Source organism: Corapipo altera, unplaced genomic scaffold (assembly GCF_003945725.1).
Source record: "Corapipo altera isolate COAL_440 unplaced genomic scaffold, ASM394572v1 62, whole genome shotgun sequence".
In the NCBI taxonomy this organism is placed as follows: domain Eukaryota; kingdom Metazoa; phylum Chordata; class Aves; order Passeriformes; family Pipridae; genus Corapipo; species Corapipo altera.
Genome location: NW_020884894.1, coordinates 6,575,487 through 6,600,516, shown reverse-complemented (window position 1 = coordinate 6,600,516; position 25,030 = coordinate 6,575,487). Strand labels below are relative to the sequence as shown.

The 25,030-nt window shown below is 47.4% G+C and overlaps 2 protein-coding genes across 3 annotated transcripts in view; one reads left to right on the top strand and one right to left on the bottom strand.

Annotated features, from left to right (window-relative positions):
* Positions 1 to 25,030, top strand: part of KLHL36 (kelch like family member 36) — a 46,305-nt gene that overhangs the window by 6,766 nt on the left and 14,509 nt on the right. The window contains exon 1 of one of the 2 annotated variants that reach the window (XM_027647069.1): positions 21,638 to 21,926. The exons of the other annotated variant lie outside the window; for it this stretch is intronic. The gene's annotated coding sequence lies outside the window, so the exon portion shown is untranslated. Of the gene's footprint in view, positions 1 to 21,637; positions 21,927 to 25,030 lie in introns of those variants that run through there. 2 annotated transcript variants of the gene reach the window in all.
* Positions 572 to 21,572, bottom strand: COTL1 (coactosin like F-actin binding protein 1). Its single transcript, XM_027647074.1, has 4 exons — positions 21,380 to 21,572; positions 20,970 to 21,052; positions 11,220 to 11,377; positions 572 to 1,915 (listed from the first exon to the last, which is right to left on the bottom strand). The coding sequence occupies exons 1-4, from the start codon at positions 21,454 to 21,456 to the stop codon at positions 1,805 to 1,807; spliced, it is 429 nt and encodes a 142-aa protein (XP_027502875.1). The 5' UTR covers positions 21,457 to 21,572; the 3' UTR covers positions 572 to 1,804.

The window sequence follows — 25,030 nt, the reverse complement described above, 5'->3', positions numbered from 1 at the left end:
TATTGTGACCACTGAACCAGTAAGGCAAAGCTTCAGAGCATCACAAGCTCTCTGCAAGGCTCCTTCCCATTAGTTATGCCTCTGCCTACTGTCAGTCCTGTAAAAAGTAACCATTTCCCTTCCTTCAGGACAAATTTGATTAAGTTCAGTCCAGAATTGTAATGCCTCACGTAACCCTGTGCAGGAAGCTGCAGAACCTCAGTCTGAATGTGTTGTTCTTGTTCCCAAATCTGTTCCTGACCTCTCTACGTTTATTTTCTCTGGGTGTGAAATTCTCTTTGACCTAATTACAATTCCCACTTGGCGTTTTGGCATTGGAAATTTAGATGTAGAGCTGCTGAACCAAAAGTGTGTCAGATGCACTGTGGTCACCACCTGTGCCTCTGGGAGGGGAGATGAGCAGACAAGGGCTGCAGGCACCAGGATCATTTTACATTTAAGCCAGTGTTTAATTCTCCTAATAGCCCCAAGATTGCAGGAGCTCAAAGCTTTACACCAGGGATTAAGAGACCTCCTAAATATAGGCTTGTTGTTGCGGGGAAGGTAAAAGAACAACAGAGTCACTGAGAAGTGTTCTTGAAAAACATTTATTTCTGGAATGGGTTTATAGCACTGACTCCCAAGCCCCACAGTTTCTCCCAACACATAATTCTGGGGACAGTAACCTTTGATGGAAAAAAAAAAAAAAGCCATACAAAGAAGCCCCCAAACAAACAGTTTGGTACCAAACTGTGCCCAGGTTCTCCCTGGGCCTCTGATGTTGAATGTTTCATCCTGACTGGGACGGAGCTGCCCTGCTCCATCCCTTGGTCCCAGCTGCAGGATGGTTACACTGCCAAAGGCCCCAAATAACTGAGGATGTTGTGTTTAACTGCAAAATAACCAGGGGGGACATGGGCAGAGAAGGATTCAGCTGCTGCTATTTTTGCAGACATCATTTAAAAAGGAAATCTATGCATTCCAGTTTCACCTCCTGAGCCCCAGCGTTAGGAAAGTCAAATACAAACCCAGAGACCAACGTACACAAAATAGTGACCAAGTGTCCAGACATTTCTAAGCCCCTCAGTTTACTGTGCCATGACACCTCCAAAAAGCAACAAAACCCTCACTTTCGGATCATGGTGGATCTTATTTTTAAGAGGGAGGGGTAGAGATGCAGCACATAGCATAGCAACTGTCAAGAAATGTTTAAGGCAAATTTATTCCCATTATTAGGAGTCAAAGAATTTCTGTGTTTGTTCACTTTGTTGTTTAAGCTGTTATATGTCTCAGCTGGACATTCAAGCTTAGATGATTTAATCAAAGTTTGAGGGAAGTCAACTCAAGCTGATCTGAGCCTAGAACAGCAAAAAAATATTATTCCCAAGAATATCAGTCAGAACAAATTTTTTAAAAAATTAAAATAATCGATGTTCAGAACTCCCCCAAAACTTTCTTCCTTCAGAGACCAGGTTGAGCCCAACTAAAACCCGCAGACATGAAGAAGGACACAGTGGCAAGCCTCTACAAACACAGGGCTGAATAGGACCAAAGCAGAACCAAACCTAAATTCCACAGATGCAAGAACATGGACAGAGTTATGAGTAAAAAAAAGTGCAGAAAAAAGAAAAACAGAAGCCTAGAGAGGGATGTTTAATGAGACGAAATGAAAAATAAAAGTCCACTGTATGGAAAAAAGGGAGTTCTTAGGTGCAGCCACAGAAAGCTGGGGATTTCAGTTGCCTCATCTCTCAGTTGTGTTAGTTTGTTGTGCCTTTCCCCTCCCTTTTGAGATCCAGGTGATGGTGCCAGGAGGTTCACGTGTTTACTCAGTCTGTGCATCATAGTTAGCCCCCCCTGCTTTCTTCAGCTCATTCTTGATGTAATCCTCATCCAGCTCTTTGTGGTCACTGATCACAAATTCTTTGGCAAAGTTCTGCAAGAGATAAAGAAAAAGCTTGTTAAAAAAAGGGGGATAATTGTCCAAAGAGCTGAATGAAGACGGGTTATGCAGCTTCCAGGGTTGTGTGAGCTGCATGGTCTGATCTCCTGTGGTGGGGATGATAAGTAGAAAGCTGAGGATGAGACAGAGGACTAGTGAAGGGAAAACCCAAGACTTAACCTGGAAAAATGTTATGTGTCTACTTCTACAGTCACCAACTGCAAGACCCAATCCTGCCCTGTGCAACAGCTCTTCCAGGTGATAAATGCACAGGCCAGGTTAGGTCAAGTTTCCTAAGCAGTATGTGAAGTAAAACACTCAAAATTGTTGACCTCCTAACCACCACTGACCCTCAGCATAATCTTGGGCAAGTCACTAATCCTCTCTGTGCCCTTTTTAGGACCCCTTCTCCTAAAAAAAGAACAGTGCTACACCAGAGTACACCACGGTGTCACACCCTGCCACTGAGGGGAGGATGCTTCAATTAAAGATTGAGCAACACAGATGGTACCAGGAGCAAGTAAATCCATAGATTTACTGCCTCCTCCTCTCGACTATCCAACACACATTGTGGCCAGACCCAAGATGCTGTACCAGACAGGCTGCTGCTGTTGTTAAAGGGCTCCACTATGCTCTGTGGTTTAATGATCCAAAGTGACCTTTGAGGACAGGCTTTATGAATACACTTGTGCACTGCAGGGCAGTTGTCTCGCTGCTTGAGAGCTCTCTGCAGCTCCTGGGAGCCAGGCAAGCCCCAGGCATCCCTGGGATGGGAGGTTGTGAACAGTGAAAACCTTTCTGGGAGCAGAATGGGATCCCATGGTGTCTTTAGGGCGCTTGACAGGGCAGTGTCACCGCAGGGATTTGTACCCTTGAGGGGGCTGTCCCTCCTGCCTCACAGCAAGGCTGGCATCCATGTGTGTGCACAGACATTTCAGCAAACATGCTATTTGCTTCTTGCTTTAGCATTTTCCTTCCCTTCCTAACCACAACTGAGAACATTGCATGATCCTCCCTTCCCCCAACCCACAGGGGTTTTATACAGCGTGACAAACACAAGCATCACTTGCACTCGACCAAAAATATGAATTAAAATCCCAACAGCCCTGCTGCAATGCCTCAGGAAAGCTGCAATGCCTGGCTCCCTGGGCAGTGGGTGCCCAGAAGGGTGGTGGGCTCTGCCTGGGAGAAGAGACGATGCTCTGAGAGAGCAGCACTCATCTTGTCCGGGTCTCCCTGGCACTGGGACAGCCCTGGCACAGCCGTGGAGAGGGGTTCTAATTGGCTTCAGACTCTAAACCATGGGAGAGTTCTTTATTTGGCAGCGTCTCAAGGGTCTCAGTTTGGGATCAGAGCCGGGTAAAGGAGGGGGTGGAGGAGGATTCAGCTTGAAAGAGCCTCAGCACCTCTTTCATGCGGTGGAAGAAATGGAAGGGAGAGGAAAACAGCTCCCTCCCCCACGCCAGTCTCCCGGGCTGCGGCTGATCCTGTTTCACACTGTAGGAAATCCTCGCTCCCGGAGAGTTGCTGGGGGGAGGAAGCTCAGAGCAGCCGCGGGAGCCTTGTCTGCTCTGCTTGGCTGATCAGCAGCCACACAGAGTCCCCAGAAATAACAACCCCTTCACAGAGCCATTTGCTCTGCGCCTCACTGGTCGGCTTTTGTGGTGGGGGGGCAGGCAAACATTACAGGCACTCCTCCACGTCTTGGCAGAGTTCAGGGAAAATGGGAAAGACATTGCTTTTTAGAGAAAATAAAAAATCCTTTTTTTTTTTTTTTTTTTGAGATGGGAAATAGAGAGGCAAACTGCCCAAACCATCAGATTTGGTCATGCTCACAAGTGTCCTACTTCCAAGCTCTCCTGGGTGAGATCTCTGCAAAGCTCAGCTCTTGATAAGACCAAACCAAAGATTTTTTCAGTGATTTGATGCTCACTGAGGTGTGCTACCTACATGAGTTTGGAGCTGAACCTTTTCAATTCCTTTTCTATGTGCTACCAGGTTTAACAAATTTCCCTCACCTTGGGAAGATTATCCAGGACTACCTGAGTTCAATGCGAGTCTTTGCCCTGACTTTAGTGAGAACTGAGGCAGGCCCATAAAATCATTTCCAAGAGGGATTCCAAGAAAAGTGTGTGTATTTTATAAAAGAGGGGAGGGTTTCCCTCAATGCCCACTCTGCAGAATCCAGCTGATTCTGAAGTTCAAAATTCAAGTGCGCTCATGCCTGAACAGAGGAGAACTAAATTATGTGTGCCACGAAGTAATTACAATTACTCAGGTGTCTTCTCAACTAGACACTTATCCAGATGATTCCTAGGAGATGATCTGTGGGCATGAGCCACAATTTCACATCAGTACCACCAAGACACCTTGCAAGGATTGAGCAATTTCCCCCTAGCAGTGGCCAGATGGGTTCTGCTCCTAGCCACTCTTAAATATCCTCTTAGCTGACTGGGCCACCTCTTGTGCCAGATTTGTACCCTCAGAGTGCAATCTGGGTCATTGCTATTAATAACTCTTAGCTTTATTCCATTCTGTTAGGGTCCTCCTTGGTTCTTTGCACGAGCTCTTACCCACCACGGTGTCTCCCCAAGCCTGGCCCCCAGGGGAGAAGATGCTCTGGAGAGTTTGCTGCCTGGAACTTCTGATTTCATTATCCTGCTTGACCCTTCTCCAGCCACAGCCTCCCTCATCACTCTGAATTTACTGTCTGAGCTCTTTGGGGTTGAGCTTCTGCTCAGGGTGCAAATCCTGAGGTGAAGGGAGGCATGTGAATACTTTAGAGACAGCTGGGCCTACCTCTTGTGTCATCAGGGCAGGGGGACAGCAGAGACTGCAGTTCTCAGGTCCAGAGATTGGGCACCCGTGACCAACAGCAGCATTTTTCAGCCAAGGGCCATTTTATCCAGAGTTCATTCTTTTTTATCCCTACTGAAGCTGCCAGAATGTAAAGCTACTCCCAACTGATTTAATTGAGTCTGATGTTGGCAATGGGCTGTATTTGGTGTTTGACTGTCATCTGTAATTATAAATAACTGACCACAGCACACCAGCTCCTGCAAGGCACAGGGAGAAATCCCAGCTCCCAGTGGCTCACAGCAACGCCAACAGGATCCCGCTTCAGCCAGATTGCTGCCCTGCCACCAGATATTCTTTCTGCCCTTAAGAGACTGGGCTGGGGAAAGTCCCTGCTCCCTCTTCTTTCATCATACCAGTATCTAATGCCTTTCAGGAGAACCAGAGGGGTTACAGCTGCCTAAGGCACAGTGCATCACTCTGATGCTTGGGCCCTTGATTTGCTGACATGTGTCTTCATTTTACATCCTCCACTTCCTTTTCTCTTCTCCTCCCCCCATCCCCAAGCTTTTTACAACCACAGCAAGCTCTGGCAGTGAATTCTTGCCTTTGTATTCACCCCAGTCACCAGCAGCCTACAGATAACAAAAACAATGATGCCATTTATCTTTATCACTCTCACAACACAACAGTGACCACAGTCTCTCTGCTGTGCCTCTCAAATCATTGAACAGAGGAAGTTTTGCTCATGGTTCTTCAATACACCTGGGCATGTGCTTCATTTTGTGCTTGAATAGCAGAGGGTCACAATTTTGCAATCCAATCCCCTGTGTCAACCTCCACAAGACACTATAGACTGAAAGGGCTCCAACCATGCAAGGCTGGGTTGCAAAAAGTGAGCCTGAATCTCTCCCTGCAAAGCATGAAATTTGTGCAGCAAGCTCAGTCCTTCCCTTCCAGCCAAATCTAAGGGGGAAAAAAAAAGGTGGAGTAGATTTTATTCCTATTCCAAGCTCTGAATGTTTAGCATATGGGCCATAAAATTTCCCTAAAGTGCCCAAGGGAAAATCTGTGTGGTGCAGATATTGTACCAAAATAGGTCTGCAGAGGCTCTTATAAATCCCAGCATGGGTAGGCCTGAAGCCAAAAGGAAAATCCTTGTATCATCTACAGACACTTGGGTTCTCAGCAGCTGGGGATGGTGCCAGAGCAACTTCTTGACATTATTATTTACATTGGGGCTTGTAGCTTGATATTCAGAATCCTCAGTTCTACTGTGCTTAATATCACGAGTCCCATCCACTGGTCATCTTATTTTCAGTGCATGTCCCGTGTTTCTTTTCCAGTCTGGTGTGATCCCAGACCTGGGGTCATGGGGAAGAAAGGACATGTCCTGTGGCTGCAGCAGAGATAAGTCCTGGCAGGACTTCTCTGAGTGCAAGAAGTGCTGTGAAGTGCCAAGCACCTGCAGCAGTACAGTACCACTGCCCCACACTGCTCGGGCTGCACCAGAGCTGGTCCTGCACTCAGCCCTCAGGCTCCAAGCTACCACTAAAAACCCTCCCTTCACATTTACTCCCTGCCAATTTTCACATGGACCAGTTCCAGCCACTGGGAGAAGCCAGCCCAAACTTCTGGCAAACACATCTCTCAGCAATGGGAAACTAGATTTCAGCTGATCTGCAAATTCTCCCTGTCTGTGCTGCATCCCACTGGAAAAGTCACAGGGCTGTGTGTCAGACGTGGGGTGATGAGAAGCTGCTGATTCTGGCCTGAAAGAGTTACTTTAAAAGTTACCACCTTCTCTAGACTCAGACTAGTAGTTCTTGTAACTCCATATTCATTTGGTATGGTCATTACAGTAAACCAGAACAGAAAAACAGTCAAAAAGGAGAATTTCATTTGCTTTCCCAGCAGGATCTCACTCACCCTCGTGAGAAAGACTCTCAAAGCCACCATGATGTGGCTGTTACCCTGTGAGTTTGATTTCCTGACTGCCTCTGACAAAGCTATTAAAGCACCTTCTGTTTAGACCTCTGTACTGACATGAGGAACCTAAAGCACACATGTGGAGTTCTATGTGTTGTATCCGCCCCAAGACCAGGGACAGTGACCCCAAAAGTGGGTCCACCCTCATGAGGCACCAGCATCAGTGCAGTGAGGAATCCAGGGGACAAGGGAAAGGTGAGCAAGGAAAGATCTGGACATGAGCTCCAAAGCAAGAACTCAGTAGACTTGTTGACATCACGAAACCCAGGCAAATTCCTCACCAAAAATAATAATGAGTGAAATGCCACGAGTATTTGCTCACAGAAACAGAGCTGTTTTACCCTGAATATGATTTAGGCAAATAATAGAGCATATGACTTTGTGGGGGAAGGAATGCTGATGAAAACAGTGAAGAGTCAAAATCCATGGAAAATAAGACGAACTAGCAAAGGTTGGGCAGTCCCTTTGCTGAGACAGCCCTGCAGGACAGGGATTCAGTCCTGTCAGGAGAAAGACCTCAGTGCTGCCTAAGGAAGGGTTAAAATGTCCTGGTAGGAAATGCAGTCATGAAGGGCAACAAGTTCATGGAGAGGAAGTTCACTCAGAGGGAAACCAAGTCCTGTTTTCAGTTCTTGAACATTTACATCCAAACCATCCCACTTCAGCACCGAGTGCCACTCCCAGCCCCACAATCCCTGTGCCTGGGCTTGTCCCTGCTCAAAGAACATCATCCCTCTGCTTCTCCTCAGAATAAACAGGGCCCTTCACCGGAAGGTTTGATGCTCCTGTATTTAAACCCCACCACTGTCAGGTTCCACCTTGCAGGAATTTTTATGGCTGAGCTGAACCTCGTGCTGGCTGCCATTCCCAGCCACGTCAAACAGCTCACAATAGCCTTGATTTCTGGGTTTAAGCTGACAGACTTGTTCCACCTGGGCCTCTGGGATAAAAGAGGTCAAAACAACAGCCCTAAGAGCACAGAGAGTCTCCTGGATGGATTTGTGCTAAGGTTGAATGAGCCACAGCTTGTGCACATAAAGACAGAACCTTTATGTCAGGGACATAAAACATGAGTTCAAGACCAGCTTTGGATGATCTTTTTAGCCAAGTAGAGTATATGCCCAAGGCCTTTCCATTGAGGGGGTCTCTCCTGGCAGCTGGTACAACCTTGATGTCACAGTGACCAAACTGCAGCTGTGCAGAGGACACAAATCCTGTGGCTGTCTGTGCACATCTGCACAAGGTGAGACACACTGCTGTCCATGATGACAAATAGATGCAGCCTTGGAGCTGAAGTCATCCTGACTTACTGTTGCATGAGGCTCTCAGCTGTTTAGATCGTTCTAGATGTAGGTTTGGCCTGTACCTCAGAAATTAACTCCCAAACATCTTAAGCAATAGTCTGAAAAAGCACAGGATATTGTGTGCAACTTCTCTCACCCCTGGGTTTGTCCTTGGCCTGGACAGAAGCTCAGTGGATAAAATATGGAATACTGCATCACCCTACTCCATGTCTCCATTTAAGCAGCAGTCACCACACATTAATTCTTAGCTAGACTCTTAAGAAGATACAGATAAATACTCGTTCTCCATCCTGGCCTTACTTCTAACCTGCTCTCAGCTGAACTACTTGGACCAGACTGCAGGCTTGATCCAAGATTTCCAGCTGAGTTAAAGAAGAAAGGATGGAAAATAAATATCAGTGGAAAAGAAAAAAAAAAGCTACGGAATGTTCCTTAAATGCATTTTTCTACAGTCCAAAAGAAATACAATAAATGCAAACCCCATTTTCCAATAACATTAAAGAGGGAATAAGGATAGGTCCAAATAAGCCAGAAGAGCTGATTCTCAGCTAGTACAGATCAGAACTATGGCTATTTGCACCAGATGAGATACATCCCTGTAATTTTACAGTTATTACAGCTAAAAATCAATTGTCCTTTCTTCCTGAGAGATTTTCTGGCAACCTCCTGCACTTGCTATCAGCACTGCTTCCCCAGCCACCTCCCTAGAGATTTCCCAGCACCTGCTCCCCCTTCCAAGGGAGGAACACAAAAGCGAGGGCAGCCCAGCTCCTCTCCCTGCTTTGTGATAGTTCATCCTTTTGTTCAGAAGCCCATAATCTACTCTTCACCAGTTAATATCCCTTGTGTTTTCCGTGTGGCAGGTGCTTCTAGGGGGCTGTTAATAATCCCCGTGTGGGAACACTCTTTATCCCGCAGAGGCACCGCCGTGGGCTGCGGTGGGTTGTGCTCACAGGCGGTGCTTGCACTGACTGTCTTTCACTTTGAGTGTCTTGGTAAAGAACAACATTTATTGGTGTTTGCTCAGCTCTGAGCAGAGCTCAGCCAGAGCTCATCAATGCACCCACAGCACAGCAGAGGATACAAAGCAGGAATCCCCTCAACTGCAGCCTCAGTCTTAAATAAAGACCCACAGTTGCTTTGGCAAATATCACAAGAGAGTGAGAGCCCTTCAGGTTTCACTGAGGGCTTCCAAAAATCATTCTGGAGTCCCAGCCTATCCCTTCTGTAGATCATAAAACCAAGGCTGTATAAAAAGCCTCCTTGTGCCACCCTCCTTTGGAAGGAGAGCCATGGCACACAGGGGGCCCACAGAGAGTCAGACTGCAGCAACAGCCCACATTCCCTTCAGGGTTTGTTAAGAAAATATTCCCACTTTAGGGCACTACTTATTCCAAATGATGAACCAACACTGACTCAGATTTGTACTTTATCGTTACAGCAAAAAACCAACCGCATTTTTCTATGAATAACTCACACCATAAAATAACCCCTGTAAAAATCAGAAGACTGAGAATGTACCTGAAGGTCAAGAGAATTAGTAAGCGTGAAATAGCTCAGGGATAAACTCCCTCCACTAAATTTCAGTTGGACTTTTTTGTCCTTTTTTATTTTGACAATCTGCATAAAAAGAAGAAAACAGTTCTGCTTTTATCCCAGTCTACTCAGAGGGATTCAGTTGCACATGTAGAACTATTCAAAACAGTTGTCAAGATAATTTCTTCTGGCCAGGAGATCACCATGGCCATGACATTCAGAACTGCTTTGCAGTGGGTTATGGACAAGGTTGCTCAGTAAAAGTGTATTAAGCACCAGTTGTATTGGTTTTGTATCTTTTAGTACAGACTAATTGGAATATGAAAGCTTTTAAGTAACAGCTAAAAGTGGTTTATGTTCCACCAGATTATTAACTCGTACAGACTACTAATCAAAGATGAAACAAGTGAAATTGCAAATTATATGTAACAGACCTGAGGGACAGATCTTAGCACAGAGCTCAGGAATGCAATTCAACTCAACAAGAATACATTGTCTAAACAGATTTAAAAAAAAATCTTGGGCTTAGTGACTCATGTAAGAGTCATTTATTAGTACTCTATAATTTCATCTTCAGCTACAATTACACTGTTTCAGCTGCTTCCCATGAACAGAGACTTGCTTTCCTATCTCTCAGGTGTCATTCTGGAAGTTTCTTTTCGGATTGGACCCCTCTTCATCATTGTCATTCTGAAACATTTATCACCAGTGCTTATCTTCTGAAAGGATAGGAATGTATTACATTCTTCATGCTTCTTCTCTAAATATAATCTTCTGTATCACATAAACCACCAACATTTGAAGGAGATTTCATTCTCACCCTTCAGTGTTCTGTTGGGAGATTTCTTTACATTGGCAAGAGCTCAGTTATTGGGGGAGATTAATTTAATCATCAGCCCATTCTCCAAGTGCATAAGCAAGATCATTTCCTGGGCACTGGTGAACTGGCTCTATGTTTAGTTCAAAGAGCTAATCTTGCTTTAAATACTTCTTTAGAGGAAACATGTTAAACTTGAGCATCTCCTCCACTACAGTCAGTGTTTCAGCAATGATTCTGTGCAGCCTTTTCCCCAAGTCACTTCTCCCCTGGCTGTTACTTGTTCTCACTCACTTGGACCTAGCACATTTCTTTTTTCCCTGCTACACCCAAAGCCAAACAGAAGACTATTCAAACCTAGTTAGCTATTAAAGAGCCATTAGTTAATTGGCACTGATAGGGACTTCAGACTTTGGCTGATTAGGTCCATGAGTTCACTGTGCAGAGACAAAAGGCCTCCAGGGAAGTTTAAACAAGGGTGTGGGTTTTCCTGTTTAATTTTACCTTCTTAACTTAATATTGCTCTCTGTCATTTAATATTATATTATTTCCATATCAAGGAAGGAGATGGGAAACATCTTACTGGTGACAAGGAGGGGAGTGCACATATTCCCTCCTCATGAAATAGTTAAGACTGCTTTAGGCTCAAAGATGCTTCTTTATGCCTGAGTGCTCAAAGGGCAGATGTTAAGCCTTCCTAGTAGGAAGACTGGCAATAGGAAACTGTCTTCTTTTTAAAGGATTAACTACTAAGTTGAAGGATGATCCAGTCCTTCCTCCTCTCTCCCCTCCTGCTGGTGTTTGTACAGCTGACAGCGACGAGAGCGGGCGGGTGGGAGCAGAAGGATGAGGTTACCTGTACTACTTCTTTGACCAGAGTCTTGTCAGTCCCAGTTTTGGCTCTCTGCAGGCCACTGACATCCTCTCCAATCCAGGTGATGAGGGCAAACTTGACTCTCTTGCTCATGGCATCGCCGGTGGTGAATCGGACAAAGCCGAACAATCGGACATCATCTGCAGAGACAGAAGGGATAAAATGGTTAAACCCAGCAACTCCCCTGCCTTGCCACTTTCCAGGGTGAGACTATTGCTCTCAAAGACCAAGGCAAGGCACTGATGCCATGTTACACTGTCAGCATTTGGGGTTAACAGGGGGCTCTGCTCATATGGCCTTTGCCTCCAAGGTGTGCTTTGCCTGAGTTAGGTCTGCCTCTTCCTGGGCTGCTCTGAGTTACTGGGAGGAAACTGCCTGTGCTAGGCACCTCACCTTACATTATTTTGCTGCCAGTGACTCTGGAAATGGCTAAAATACAGTCAGCAGGCAGGTCAAGAACACAGAGCTAACCCCAGTTCCACATTCAGTCACATCATTTATCTGCAGGTCACTGGTCAAGAAGGGAAGAAAGTCATTTCCCAGTGTCTGTTTCTTACAGGATAGCAGGATCAGGGTCACATTTTATAACATTACCCAGAAACTGCCCATTGTGCAAATCTGATCCTTTCCTCTCCTTCCCTTCAGCAACATTTCTGGCTCACTTGTAGTATAAGTTCAAAAGAAGGAGGGAAGAAGAAGGAGCAAAAGAAAAGTTCTGCAATTACTTTCCCAGATGTGTTTTTCTACTCCTTCTGAAGGCCTGGAGAGAAAAGTATTGGATTTTAGAACTGTCCTGGTCTTTGTTTGCTGTATTATGCCAGACTGGAGTTATTTAGCCTGGCCATATGTGTGAAAACTTTGTAAACTCTCATCTTGAGGAGTTCCTTCCTCCATTGCAGGGTGACCCATCAACAAGGGCAGTTGGGCACCTTCATGATCACAGGGCCAGCCTTGGAGCCATGTGGGATTTGGAGCCTTCCACCAGGATTGGGCAGAAAGCTGAGCAGATGGGCAGTTGTGCAATCATGGAATATACCTAATCATGGCTTCTTCATCTGCTAGAGGCCACTCAAGGCCTTTTAAATGAGATGACTCAGAACAGAAGAACAAACGTGCTGTTTGAGAATCATGTTAATCCTGGTTGCACTTGTTGTGACCAGTTCAAAGTGCTTTATAGTGAGTTGCTGTCTTGACTATTTGCCAGGTGAAAATCAGGCTCCAGGTGTAACAATGACTGCCAACATCCCATCCCTGATCCCAGCACGCTCCATGAATGCTCAGGACAGCCCCAGGAGCTCTGGGAATAGGGGAGAAGCAGCTCTTAATTGTTCATCCCCAGAAAATAAGCTGCTAGAGATCAATGCAAAAAAAAAAAAAAAAATAAAAGAGGTGATATTCTCTGCAAGCTGACATATTTCAGAGCTTCTTTAACACTTTGATTTGCCAAGGTCTAAGTAAAGAGAAATTCCCCCTGATAAAAGAGAACACTGAAAAAATCCACCTATTCTCTCTCTATTTTTTTCTCTCTCTATTTTTTTCTCTCTCTATCTTTTTTTTGCCATCTACAGAGGAATATTAGGAAAACTGGAAAATGGGTGTAGGGGTATGTGTGAGCCAGTACAGTGTTTAAAACGAGCTTCTCTGAAGATTTCAAAATTGAAACAAAGAGAAAGAAAGATCTTATTCAAAGGAAAAATCTGGATGGATCTTTGGAAGGAGAGAAAGAGATGTGTATTGACAGTGCAGGCAAACAAACTTCTCTCTCAGTTACCCTGTTGCTGGTGAGTACAAGAAAGGCACGTAGAGACTCCTGTTTCTGACAGCAAATCCTCTTCCCAAGATTGATTAGAACCATAAATGAACCGACAGCCAGGAAATACCCAAGGTGAAGTGAGACAGTAAATCCCCTAACGTTACAATTAACAGCTCCATGAGAAAGCCTTGCTTTCCAGGTCTGACAGTAAAGGAGGCCACACTCTGCTCAGAACTGTTCTGTGGCTCCTATGGGAACACAGTGCTGGAAGGCACTTTAATGTCATCAAGTCCTAGGCCCTACTACACTGTGATGCTGTCACAGCCCTAACCACGGACCCCTCGCTTTCCACCTCAAGTCTGTAGGGTTTTCATCCCTGCCCCTTCCACCAAAGGCTTTTACAGAGCCTGAAGACCTCTTTATAACAAAGATAATGGAAAAACATAGTGAATGTGAAAAAACAGTGCTTTTTCATAGCAGCACAGAAAGGAAGTTCCAGGGATGCCCCATCCCTGGAAGTGTTCAAGGTCAGGCTGGACAGGACTTGGAGCAACCTGGTCTAGTGGAAGGTTTCCTACCCATGGGAGAGGGGTTGGAACTGGATGAGCTTTAAGGCCCCTTCCAACCCCAACAATTCTGTGATTCTATGATTCTGTGAATTTATCAGCATAACTTAGTTGGACATGAACCCACAGCTCACTGGCAGCAGCAGGATTTGCTTCTCAGCAGAAGAGTTTCAGTGCCTTCCCATCCTGCCTGAAAGCAGCTCGATCCGTGATGCCAAAGGGAGCCAAGCCCAGCAATTCCAGCTTTTATCCATTAGATAACCTGCTCCTCAGTGAGAATGAGCAACTCTTACTTCACCATGTTCAGTCCCAGTAAGTTTAGTGAGCACCTGGGGTTGGACGTGGGGCTCTGACTCACCATTGTGGTGAATTTACCTGGGGCTGGTTCCCTTGTAGGGGCTTGAAGAGTTCCACCCCAGCTGGGTGCTGCCTCCTCCTGTGTCCTCATGGGGGTTTTATCCCCACCAGAACAGCATCTTCAGCTGCCACAACTTTCAGTCCAGTGTATTTAGTACAAACCCCCAAAATGCAACGCTTTAACTTGATGTGCCAGTGTGTGAATTGTGGCTGCTGAGGAGCCTTTCAGATGAAGCTGAGAGGGAATTTGAATTGGAGCCCTCAGCAATTAGCACGTCTCTGTTCCTAAAAGGGCATCAGGGATGGATGTAGAGGTTTTTAGCAGTAGCTCAGCCTGGGTTTAAGCCTCTCAAACTGCAGGTCAAAATCCCTGAGCAGAAGTGGTTGAGTTTCACAATTAGTCTGAAGCATGTTCAGAGTGATAAGGGGATCAAAATGCAAGTTCTTTCATACTCCCAGATTTCCTCTTTCACAGTTAATCAGTTCCACCCTGCCAGATCACCTCACCATGCTGGAAGCCATCAATGCCACCAGTGCCAATTCCCTGAGAAATCTCAAGGTATAAACATGCACCACCTCCTTTCTCACACAAAACCACTTACAGGGGTTTTAGGAATTTGTTGGCTGTGAGGGAGAGCACAACAAATCATAGAGAGACAGTGTAGATTTCCTCTGAAAGAGGAAATCCTGCCTATAGCTGTGCAACCCCCTTCCTAGTCACTGAGCCACGAATTTCAGGGCAGAGAGAAGCAAAAAACAGATCTGGGTAGAACGGAAATAGCAGCTTTATTCGAGAAAATCTCACAAGTTACAAACAGCAAAACTGAACAGTGTCAGTGCCATTAATACCACTACTCCCTTCACTGTGGCTGGACAGCAACAGGCTCTACAAACAGTGAGGAACAAAATGAATGTCTTAATGAGCATCAGTTGATATTACTCTCCAAACTCCTTATTTATCACTAGGCAGAATTTTCCAAATATTCTTATTAAGATGCCCTTGGCTGTCAACAAAGCTTGATGCCAAGCTGCAGAGGTTTCCTTGATGGTGTTCTTTTTTTCCATCCACTCGAGCCCTTTGGTTTAGCTGTACTGAAAAATTCCCCATTAGATTAAAATGCACTGACTCATCAGTAAAAGACAATAGCTGCAGGAAAGAAATACACTGTCAAATTGTCATGGTCTTATCTTAGGGCTCTGAATGGTCTGAGACGTGCCAGGACAAAAACACTGCTCCCAGCTTCACCTGCCTGCTGGATCAAGGTCAAATACAGCAAGGCAGGTGATGGAGTGATCTGCTTTTGTGTTCTGCCCAACAATGAATTACTGATAGCACGTGGCAGGTTTCATGAGGATTTTGTTTGTTTCAACTGGATTAATTTTAGATTAATTAGTCAATTTTCCACCTCTTCAGTCACCCCTGTAGCCCCATGGCTAGAAATGCAGACAGAAAACTTCCCTGCCTCTTACTACACTGGTTTTTTTCTCTCTTAAACCCTGTGCTGAAGCCCATATATCTCCTGCAGTGCTGCCTTGCTCCATAATGACAAGTTCATTAAGTCATCTGACGTGTTTGACCCCAGGACCATGATCACAGGGCTTGCTGTGGCTGTGGCACCAAACCTTCTCCATGGAACTCAGGGTGTCTGACGTGAGTACAGGGACGCAAATGCAGGGGGAGGATGACCCCACACTGACTTCTCTGGCTTTCTCTGGTCCAGTGAAGCCACCAGCAGCATTTCATCACAATGAGTTGCTTCCAACCCAGTGACAGTGGCCCTGTTGTCTCTCTGTCCTGAGCTGGGAGGGCAGAGCAGGACCAAACAGGGGATCCAGCACATCTTTGTTCTCCTTCCCTTAAGAAGGAATGATTGTTTGTTGGCCAGAATCAAGGGCCAGGCAGGCCCCAAAACAAGGGGCAGGTATAAGGTACAACCCTCTTCTTTACCTGCTCCCATCCCAGCAGGATGGTAAAGGCAGACCCACAGCAATGCCATTCTAATTAAGCATCACAAAACTGAAGGCAGAGAGTTACTGTCTCAGTGCAGAACTTGACCTGAGGAGTTAGTCCCACAGAGATCAATAAGAATATTCCCTAAAACCACCTCCTGTCCATAAGCAAGGGACAGTCTCAGCCATGGCTCCAGCTGGCAGCCAGGAGATCACTGTGACCCTGCCAAGAGCTGGGAGGGCACAGGGGCAGGGGAAGGCTGCAGCCACAGCATGAAATTCCCATAAGCCACCCATGGCCCCAGGTCTTCCTTTAAATAGCCTTTAAGGGAAAGCAGGAGAGATGAACATTTAAGAGGAAAATTAAAAGCAGTAGGAGACTGATTTACAAGGCCCATTTTAGCAACTTAAGATGCAGCCAAATGCAGATAAGCACCTATCTCATTATATGTCCTCGTGTTTTTTTACAAATCTTTCCTACAACCTCAGGTGCCAACAGAACCTTGGTGATCTCTCAACTCTTAGGTCCTAAATTTTTATACACAGGCCAAGCTTTATGGGACAATTGATCTAAGCCTAAAAGAACTGTATTAGGAGCTCTATTTCCTAACTATTTTATGTCAACCCCAAATGATTTTATAGGGTATTTATTTCAGACCAAAGATTTTCAGTTCTTCCTCCTGCTGAATGCACAGTGTGGTTTTGGCCTGATCTTTTCAGACACATGAATAACTATCCCATTTCATGCTGTCATTGCAATTATTTATCTGGACTGGGGCTTTCCAAATAAAAGGCTCATTATTTCTTTTGTCAGAGATGCATTGAAAACAGCTGTTCACATATGGCATGGGATGGGGTGTGGGGGGGAAATACAGTCTTCCAACATCTCTGTTGCTTAATGGCAGAACACACATTCAAAAAAAAAATGAAAGTAAACCACAGGCAGAGACAATGCTCTGCTGCTTCCTAATACAGACACTGAGGCAACTGTCCAGGGCACTCAGGTACTACTGACACACACAGAGGTTTCACAGGATGTCATTTCAGTTGTTAAGTCATTCTACTCTTCTCAGCAACAGCATCACCAGCCAGGTTATAAGACTTTGAAATTAAGAACAGCAACATAAAACCTTCACATCCTTCTGTACAGTAACCTTCAACTCTTATCTGTGTTTCTGGCTTCATATCCACCAGCTCAGCTCTGGTTTTTTTTCAAAGTGTACTGATGGCACGTACTACTAACCACCAAATTAATGCTATGTCTGGACCCACGCCATCTGCAGAGGCAAGAGCTGTAACTGGGAAGTAAAATGGCTCAGAAGCCTTGAATTAAGTCTTCGTTTAATGCAGGGGTAATCTGTGCTGTTAAGCCCAACCGAAACAGTCCTTAGCCACAAGACACAGGAGGTGTCTGCACTGAGTGTTTAGTAACCCTGACACAATGAATGTCCTCGACTTTTATCTCCAGGCTCTTTGGATCAGACAAATACAGTCACATAGGTTGGTCATTAGTCAGGGTTGCAAGATGAAGAGTCACCAGCAGCCACCTCCTACTCACAGCAGGATGTACCAGTGGGTTAGACCAACCTCCTTGACTTTATCTTGGGCTAGACTGGAGGAGAGGTGTGCACACATCTGGGAGTGGTCTTTGGAGGACAGAGGAGACACTGCCTGACACAAAAAGCCTCCACCCCAGGATATGTGACACGTAGGTCTGATGTGCAACACATATCTGAGAGTAGAGCAGTGGAACAGTGAAACCCACAGCAGGAACACCGGGTGCAGCAGCAGTTCCTGGCCTCACCACCCCAGAAGCTCAGCACCTCTCTGTGTGTTCCTCCAGCAGCAGCCACAGAGTGTGGCTGGAGGTGTGCAGGGCTGGAGATATGCAGGGCTAGGCCCTAACACGGCCTCTTTGAACTGTTACTTCCTTTAAAAGAAGCAATTTCAGTCTCTTGCTCTTCCCTTTGTCCTCAACACTCTCGTTCCCTGAGGAGGTTTGCAGAATCAGCAATGGGCTGGGCATGGTCTGTATGAAAAGGGTTATGGATGAGGGGGAGGAAAAGCAAAAATACAACCCTGCCACCAACAGCCCCCTCCAGCCCTCCCTAACCCCTGCCACTGCACAAGGCAGGACATCCACCACAGGCAAATGTTTCCCAGAGTGGTACAAAAGCCCTTCTTGGTCTCAGAGCCACACAAATTAGCACACACTGACCCCGTCTGCACCATCACTCAGTGCCCTGGAGGGCAGCAGTGTGTACAAAGGTGCTTTTAATGGGAATGGTTATTAAAGAAAGCAGGGGACTCAGATGTTTGCAGCTCAGAACGACACTGAAGTAGCTGGTTCAGAAAGCAGAACAGAGCAAGCTCTGACGGTGACTCTTTGCACACTGAGGTTTTCAATCCCAGCTCCAGCTCCCACCTTCAACCACCAAATTGTGCTCAGCTTCTACCACAGGCAGCTGCAGCACTTTGTGGCTTTCAGGGCAGTGGTTTTCATAAAACAGGAAAGTTTATTCTGATAACAGTTTTTTTAATCTTTTAGTGACATTTTCTGAAGCTGTTTGCTTTGATAGCAGCTCTTTTCCCCTCAGCAAAATGTAAGAGACCAGGAGGGAAGAGACATAGCAATAGGAAGGAATAATATTTAGCAGCTCTTCCCATCCCTTCCTACTCTTCTCTAGTGACTTTGTTTCAGTAGAAATACTCCAACCAGCTCTACTTCATGGCAACATTTGGCACCTTTCTTCCAGATGGGAAGCAAAGCTGCAACTTCACTGCTGGCACAAGGTTTGATTTCTGACTCTGTCTAGCAGGCCAGGTGAAGGTTTGCTGCACAGATGGAGGCTCCAAAACTTCCATCTCCTCCTTCCCCAACTGCTGCACCGTAATTCGTGGGTGGAGGAAGATCCTTTCCAGCTCTCAGGCAAGGACCAGGTGCCTGAATTTGCCTCACTCCTTAAGCTTCCAACAACTGTGCTGCAGAGTTAGGTCTGAGGACAACCTCTTGGCCCTGGTCTGCCAAGGAACAGCCCTCCAGCTGCGTGCTAAGAGAGAGGGAAAGAAGGAACAGGGAAAGGGAGCAGTGGAGCAACTATAAGGGATTTAGCTCCCCATTAAAGGCTAACAATAGGCCACAGCCTACCCCACAGTGCCGCTTCCCTTACCATGCTTATTTATAAAATATATGAAACTTTTTTTTCTGTAAAAATGCCTCAGTACTGGGGCCAGTTTGGCACTTTGCTGGTGTAAAACAAGATTTCCTTAAGCTCTGTCTGTTTGAATACCCTGTTTATAAATACAGGTTTGGCACATGCCAGCCATGGCAAGAACACAAAACTGGCCAAACTCCCAAGTGCAATATGTGCCTCCATTAGTTGTCATCCCACCCAGCCCAAGCGGTGCCTGTGCTCTGCCAAAGCGCCTCTTGCCTGCTCAGCCACTCGCTAAATGGATTCTCTTTGCTACAGAAGGGAGGAGAGGAAGCTCTTGAGAGGTGCCATCCAGACAAAATGTTAAAAATCAACTCAGACAAAAGAAAGACATGGACTCTGTAAAGGCAGGAAGAGAGAATACATGGGGAAGGCTCCTCTCCCCTCTGCAAGACTCAGATGTCTGGAGATGCTGGAGATGCTCAGTTGTGTTGGCCACAAGAGGAGACAGAGAACATGGGGCTCAGATACTGAAGTCATACTAACCACTAGCATGAACTTCCAAAGTGCTGAGCCCTGGGCTTCCCCATGTGTCAGGTAATTGCTTTTTCTCTTGTGCTGTCCATGAAGAAGAATTGAGTGGGAAGGAGTTTCTTCACTGCAGGATATCAGCTCCTCTGACATCAACTACAACGAGATCTTTCTCACTTTTGAAAGCTTTCCCTGCAAAGCTCTCCAGAACATCTGGAATGGAGTGGCTGTGTTAATCCCAGTAAGACCCCACTGCCAAAGTCGTAGCAGAGCAGTCTAAACTATCTTGATTCATGGCTGCTTTCCAAGGACTAAAATGCACTTTTCTCCTATGATATTTATTGACTGATCAGGCCAGTCCTGCCCTCAGTTAAGTTCCTGGAAGTTTTCTCCTTCAGCTCAATAAAGCACAGCCAAGCCCTGGGACTCAGACCAATGCACAGGCACTGGTGTTTCCATGGCTATGGGACTGATTGTGGTGTCCCCAGAAAGGCAGAGACCACTCAACACACAATTCCTTCACTGCACAGTCACATCATCCTAAAAATACAGGTTAACCACAATACTTGATTGTAGAGTAACTGGATGAGTGAAGAAGGCTTAAGTATAGCTCAGTACTAGTTACAGACACTTCATATCTCACAGCACTTGGTGTCATTGTTAAATAGCAGCCAAGATAGGAGGAAATTTGAGATAAAAATCAAAACCCACTTTCGCGAAACTCATCAAATGTCACGATCAGATGAAATTAAATATTCATCTACTTCTGTTTTCCCCAGGCGTTGTTCCTCCTTTTAATGCTCTACGACCAACAGTTCAACAATCAACTGCCACGTTTAAACCTGGAGCCGCAACAGTTGCGGTTGTGCAACGCCCCATCTACGATTGTTTCCAGGGCTGTGCTGTTGGAGCCGATCTTTGCAATACCCACCCTCTTCTCAGGTCTCATGAACTCAAAAACTCCAAGCAAGCCTTTTACCTGCAGTTACTTTGGCTCTATGAATTTCAGAAGAATTTTGGAAGAATTTCGGAAGAATTTCCTTCCCAATGATCTGTATGACAGCATCTTTGTAGCCACAAAACCAGTCGGTTTTGCTCTGAAACTGCAGTGTCAAACACGGAGACCGTTGCTTATCAAGTGTTTTATCTTGTTGATAACCAAGAAGCAATGAAACATTGTGCAAAGAGGGGGGAGAAAAGCCCAAAGGACCTTAAGTCTAAGGGTGAGACAAAGGACCGGCTGGACTATGGACTCGAGGGAGTTGCACTCTGTGGGGAAACCCGATCGCGCAGGACAGGGCAGGCACGGGGAAGCAGAAGCACTAATTCCCGTCTGCCCGAGTTTTCTCCCATCCTTTCCCCCCTCGCACTGGGCAGCACGAAGGACGGTCGTGGCCAAAGCAATGGATACGGAGCTTACCTGTGCACTTCCTTTTAAAGGTTTCATAGTCTACCCCTTGGTCTCCTGGGACGATTGTAGAGCCGTTGTACTTAAACGTCACCCTTTGAGAAAGAAAAAGAGAAGGGGAATAATACAGTTAAAAGTCACCTTTTATGGGACAGGGGAAAGGGAAGCGGAATAGCACATTTAAAAGTCTCCCTTCGGAATGGGGGAAGGGAAGGCGAATAATACATTTAACAGCCTTCAGGAAGGGAAAAGAGGAGATGGGGAAGAATATACTGTGAAACAACTCCATCCTTTAGGAAGAGGGGGAGAGGAGAAGGAGGAAAGGTCTGTAAAAGTCACCCTTTGGGGAGCGGGGAGGGAAGACGAGGAATCGCAGCGCACCGGTGCCTGTCCGGAGGGACGCCGGGGGGGGGGCCACCTACCAGTTCACCTCGGTGGCATCGTCCCTGACGAGGTTGTACGCCTCCCTGCACGCCTCCTTGTCGATTTTGGTGGCCATGGAGGCGAAGGGGAAGGGAGGGGGAGCGCGGAGCGGCCGCGGAGTTGGGGGACCGCCGCCGCCGCTGCAGCCGCACCTCGCAGAGCCGAGCCGAGCAGAGCCGCGCCGAGCCGAGCCGAGCCCAGCCGAGCCGAGCCCCGCTCCCGAGGCCGTCCCGCCTCCGCCGCCGCCGCCGCCAATGGCTCGGCTGGTCCTGCCCCTGCCCCCCCAGCCCCGCCCGGCCCGGCCCGGCCCCGGCGCGGGGGGATCGCGGTGATGCAATAGAGCCCGGGCACGGGGGGCGCCGCCGGAGGGGCCCGACCCGCCGCAGGGATGCCTTTTGCGGCCGCCGCCGGTTTTCCAGCCCCCCGATGCTTTCCCGGCCCCTGACGGACGGGAGGAGGAAGGAGGCAGAGGCGGCGCCCGGGATGGAGCAGCCGCCGGCGGCGGAGCCGGGCCGGGCGCTCGGGAGGTAGCGCAGAGCGGGGCAGGTGAGCGGGGGGCGAGGGGACGGCGGGCGGGGGCGGCTCCGGGCCGGGGCTGAGCGATGGGGGCCTCGGAGCAGCGGGGACCGCTGGGCCGAGCATCCCGAGCATCCCCGCACCGCCGCAGGGGAGCGGGGAACAGCCCCGGCTCCGTCCCTGCGGGTGTCCCCGGCCTCGAACGGGGCCTGGGGGGGTGACTTGGCGTGGGGACACCTCGCTGCTGGGTCAGGGGTGTGCGCGGGCGCTGGGTCTGTGGGTCTGTGTGTGTCAGTGTGTGTCTCTGTTCACGTCTGTGTGTGTGTCGGTGTGTCCATGTCTCTGTGTGTCGGTGTGTTCGTTTCAATGCAGCGATCTCCCCCTGCCGGGCTCCCAGCGCTGCCCGTGAACATTCCCGCATCTCCCCGAGTCACTGCGCTCCTGGGAAATGCGCGAAAGCGCTGCCTTAAGGCTGCGTTTCAGTCCTGCAGAAATAGAGACGAGGCTTTGCTTTGCTGAACCCGGCTGGAAATAAACATCACCAGATGATGTTGTGCCCAAGGATCGGAGTTTTACAGACCAGCCCTTGGGTGTGTTAGTGGGTTTCTAACCCTAAACCTGGGGGTCTGGATTTACAAATTCAATAAAAACTGCGTTCCATGACAAAGAAGCATCGCATTTTGTTTCTCTTAAAGTTTGCAGGGGATGTTCATTGTTTATTTCACATCAGCGTTTTCAATGTGAAGGCTGAGCAGTGAGAACCCTCATTACCACACAATTACTGATTGTTGTCAGACATCTCAGGGGACAAGATCTCCAGAGCAGGCACTGACTGTCAGAGACACCCTTTAGTGCCACAGTCCTGCACGCAGCTTCTTCCAGCTCCATTCCAGCCCCTGGATGACGTGAGGCTCCTGGAGCACCGGGGCCAAAACACATGAATTGCTGCAGTGCCTCTCTGATGTGGATGAGGTCATAGGGAAGAGAGAAATATCTCTGAAGTCAGTACAAGTGTAGGACACTGAGTGAATCACGCTCAGTATCTGTAGGCTGCAGCCTCTAGATGATAATATAATCACACATTAATAGTTCTGAATTTATATTGTTCTTCTTTTGGAACTGTTTTTAGGAACACTTTCATTTTTTTAAAAGCCTTTATGCTGGCTGCTCCTAAACATGTTTTTTGTAGTCTGCATTTATCACCCATTGGCACTTGCTGCTGTTTATACCTGTAACAGCTGCTGGTCGTCCTTGTTCCCTTCACACTTGATCCTCAGCTCCTGATGTTTCCTGGAGCAGAGGTGGGTGACTCCAATGTCATTCCCCTGAGGAGGAGAAAACCTCACCCTCGTGCAGGTCTCTGTGACTCAGTGACTGGAGCATTTGAATTCTCTTCACTGGGGACTTTGTGCCTCACACTTTTCAGTGCCAGACTCAAACCTCAGAAAAATACACATCTTCCTTGTGGGACCAAACCTCTTCTCTTTGCTTCTCTTCCCCGTCTTTGACACTTTTTCATGGATTTTTTTTCTTTTAAGGCATGGAGAAATAAATACTGTGCTCAGTTTCATCAGACAGTAACTGGAGAGGGAAAATTACCTACATTTCTGGCTTTGGTGAGCTCTGATTTGCTTGTCATATGGGAATTTTGAGACCTCAAGCACATGGTTTTTTTCATCTGTGCAGGAAGATGTCACTGGCCTGGCAGAAGCATCTGTCCATCTCACAGGAGCCCTCAGAGGGAAATAGAGACAACAGAGAAAGTAAGGACTTATGGACTTCTTAAAAAAAACATCTCCAGCAGGCATTAAGTCTTGTGAATCTGGACTGACCTTCAGCTGTCTAGGCTGTACAATGAAGTTCAGAACACTTGGAGGCAGCTGAGCAAACAGGGTGGTTCTGCACAGCCAAGAGCTCCCAGGAATCTTATTTTTATCCTAAAGTGCACTCCTGCTAGTGCCTTGCACCCTTGGCTCTTTGCCATCTCCCCTTTTTGGTTCTTTTCTGATCTTTCTATCTGTCTGTCCCCCATCCTGCTTCTCCATCTCTGTCATTTCTGTGCAGGAGCAGAGAAATTAATGGAGAGAATAATGCCCTCTGTCAGGAAGAGGCTGATGTGAATTTTCGGATCACGGTTAGCATTAGGGTTTACAATTTATGGATCACAGCATTAGGGTTATCAAGCAAGTAGGATTTTACTCAGACAGTCTAGGTGTTGAGGATTCTTATCCTGGGTCCCCATGGTCAGAAGGGCTACAGAAGAGGAGAAAATGCTTCTCATGTTCAGACTCAATAATCAATTAGATGAGTAGAAGCCCATCATCACCTCTGGTTCCTCGGGGGCGTCTGAGGAACACGCAGAACTGCCTGGTAACTGCAGCGGAGGTGGGATGAGGCCAGGGCAGGTGGAGGTGCTGACACCCAGGCAGCCCTGGCACACTCCCCTGTTCTAACACTCCATACACATCATCTTCTGCCAGCAACAGCTGCCCCGTCACCACCTGGGACACGTGTCCAAGCTGAGCTGAGCTGTCCTTGGTGACAGCACACAGAGCCTGGACACACACAGCCTTCTGCTGGCGATAACCTCTGGAGGATACCCAGGAATGCTGAGCTTGCAAAGGGCTTTTTCACTTGTAGTGTTGTGTTGGGCACCATTGCACTGAAACGGGACCGGGCGGGTCTGAGTACTGCGTCTTTGCTTCTTACTTCACCCCTGAGACAGGGGCAGCCTGATGTTTACCAAGGCATTTTTTATACACTTTTAAGCCTCCTGGGCCGTAAGCAACGAGGAAAAGCCCCCCCAGCAGCACGTGTTGCTGGGGAGGTGCGTTTTCGAGGTCAGGCAGTTTCATGGCCAGGTAAGCAAGAGGAGATGGCAATGGTGCTTCTCGCTGCACCTCACTGCACACCCCCACACCCACCGCAGAGCTCCTCAGCGCTGTACAAACGCACCGTGCTCCCCGCAGCAAATGCCCCTGGCACGGGTACCCTCGGCCACCCCGTTATGGGTACCTGTGCCTCGCCTTGCAGGCAGGGAACAGCCCCTGGGTGTGCGATCCGCGCATCCCCTTTCCCAGCGCAAGGAACAGCCCCTGGGTGTACGATCCGCGCATCCCCCTTCCCAGGGCAGG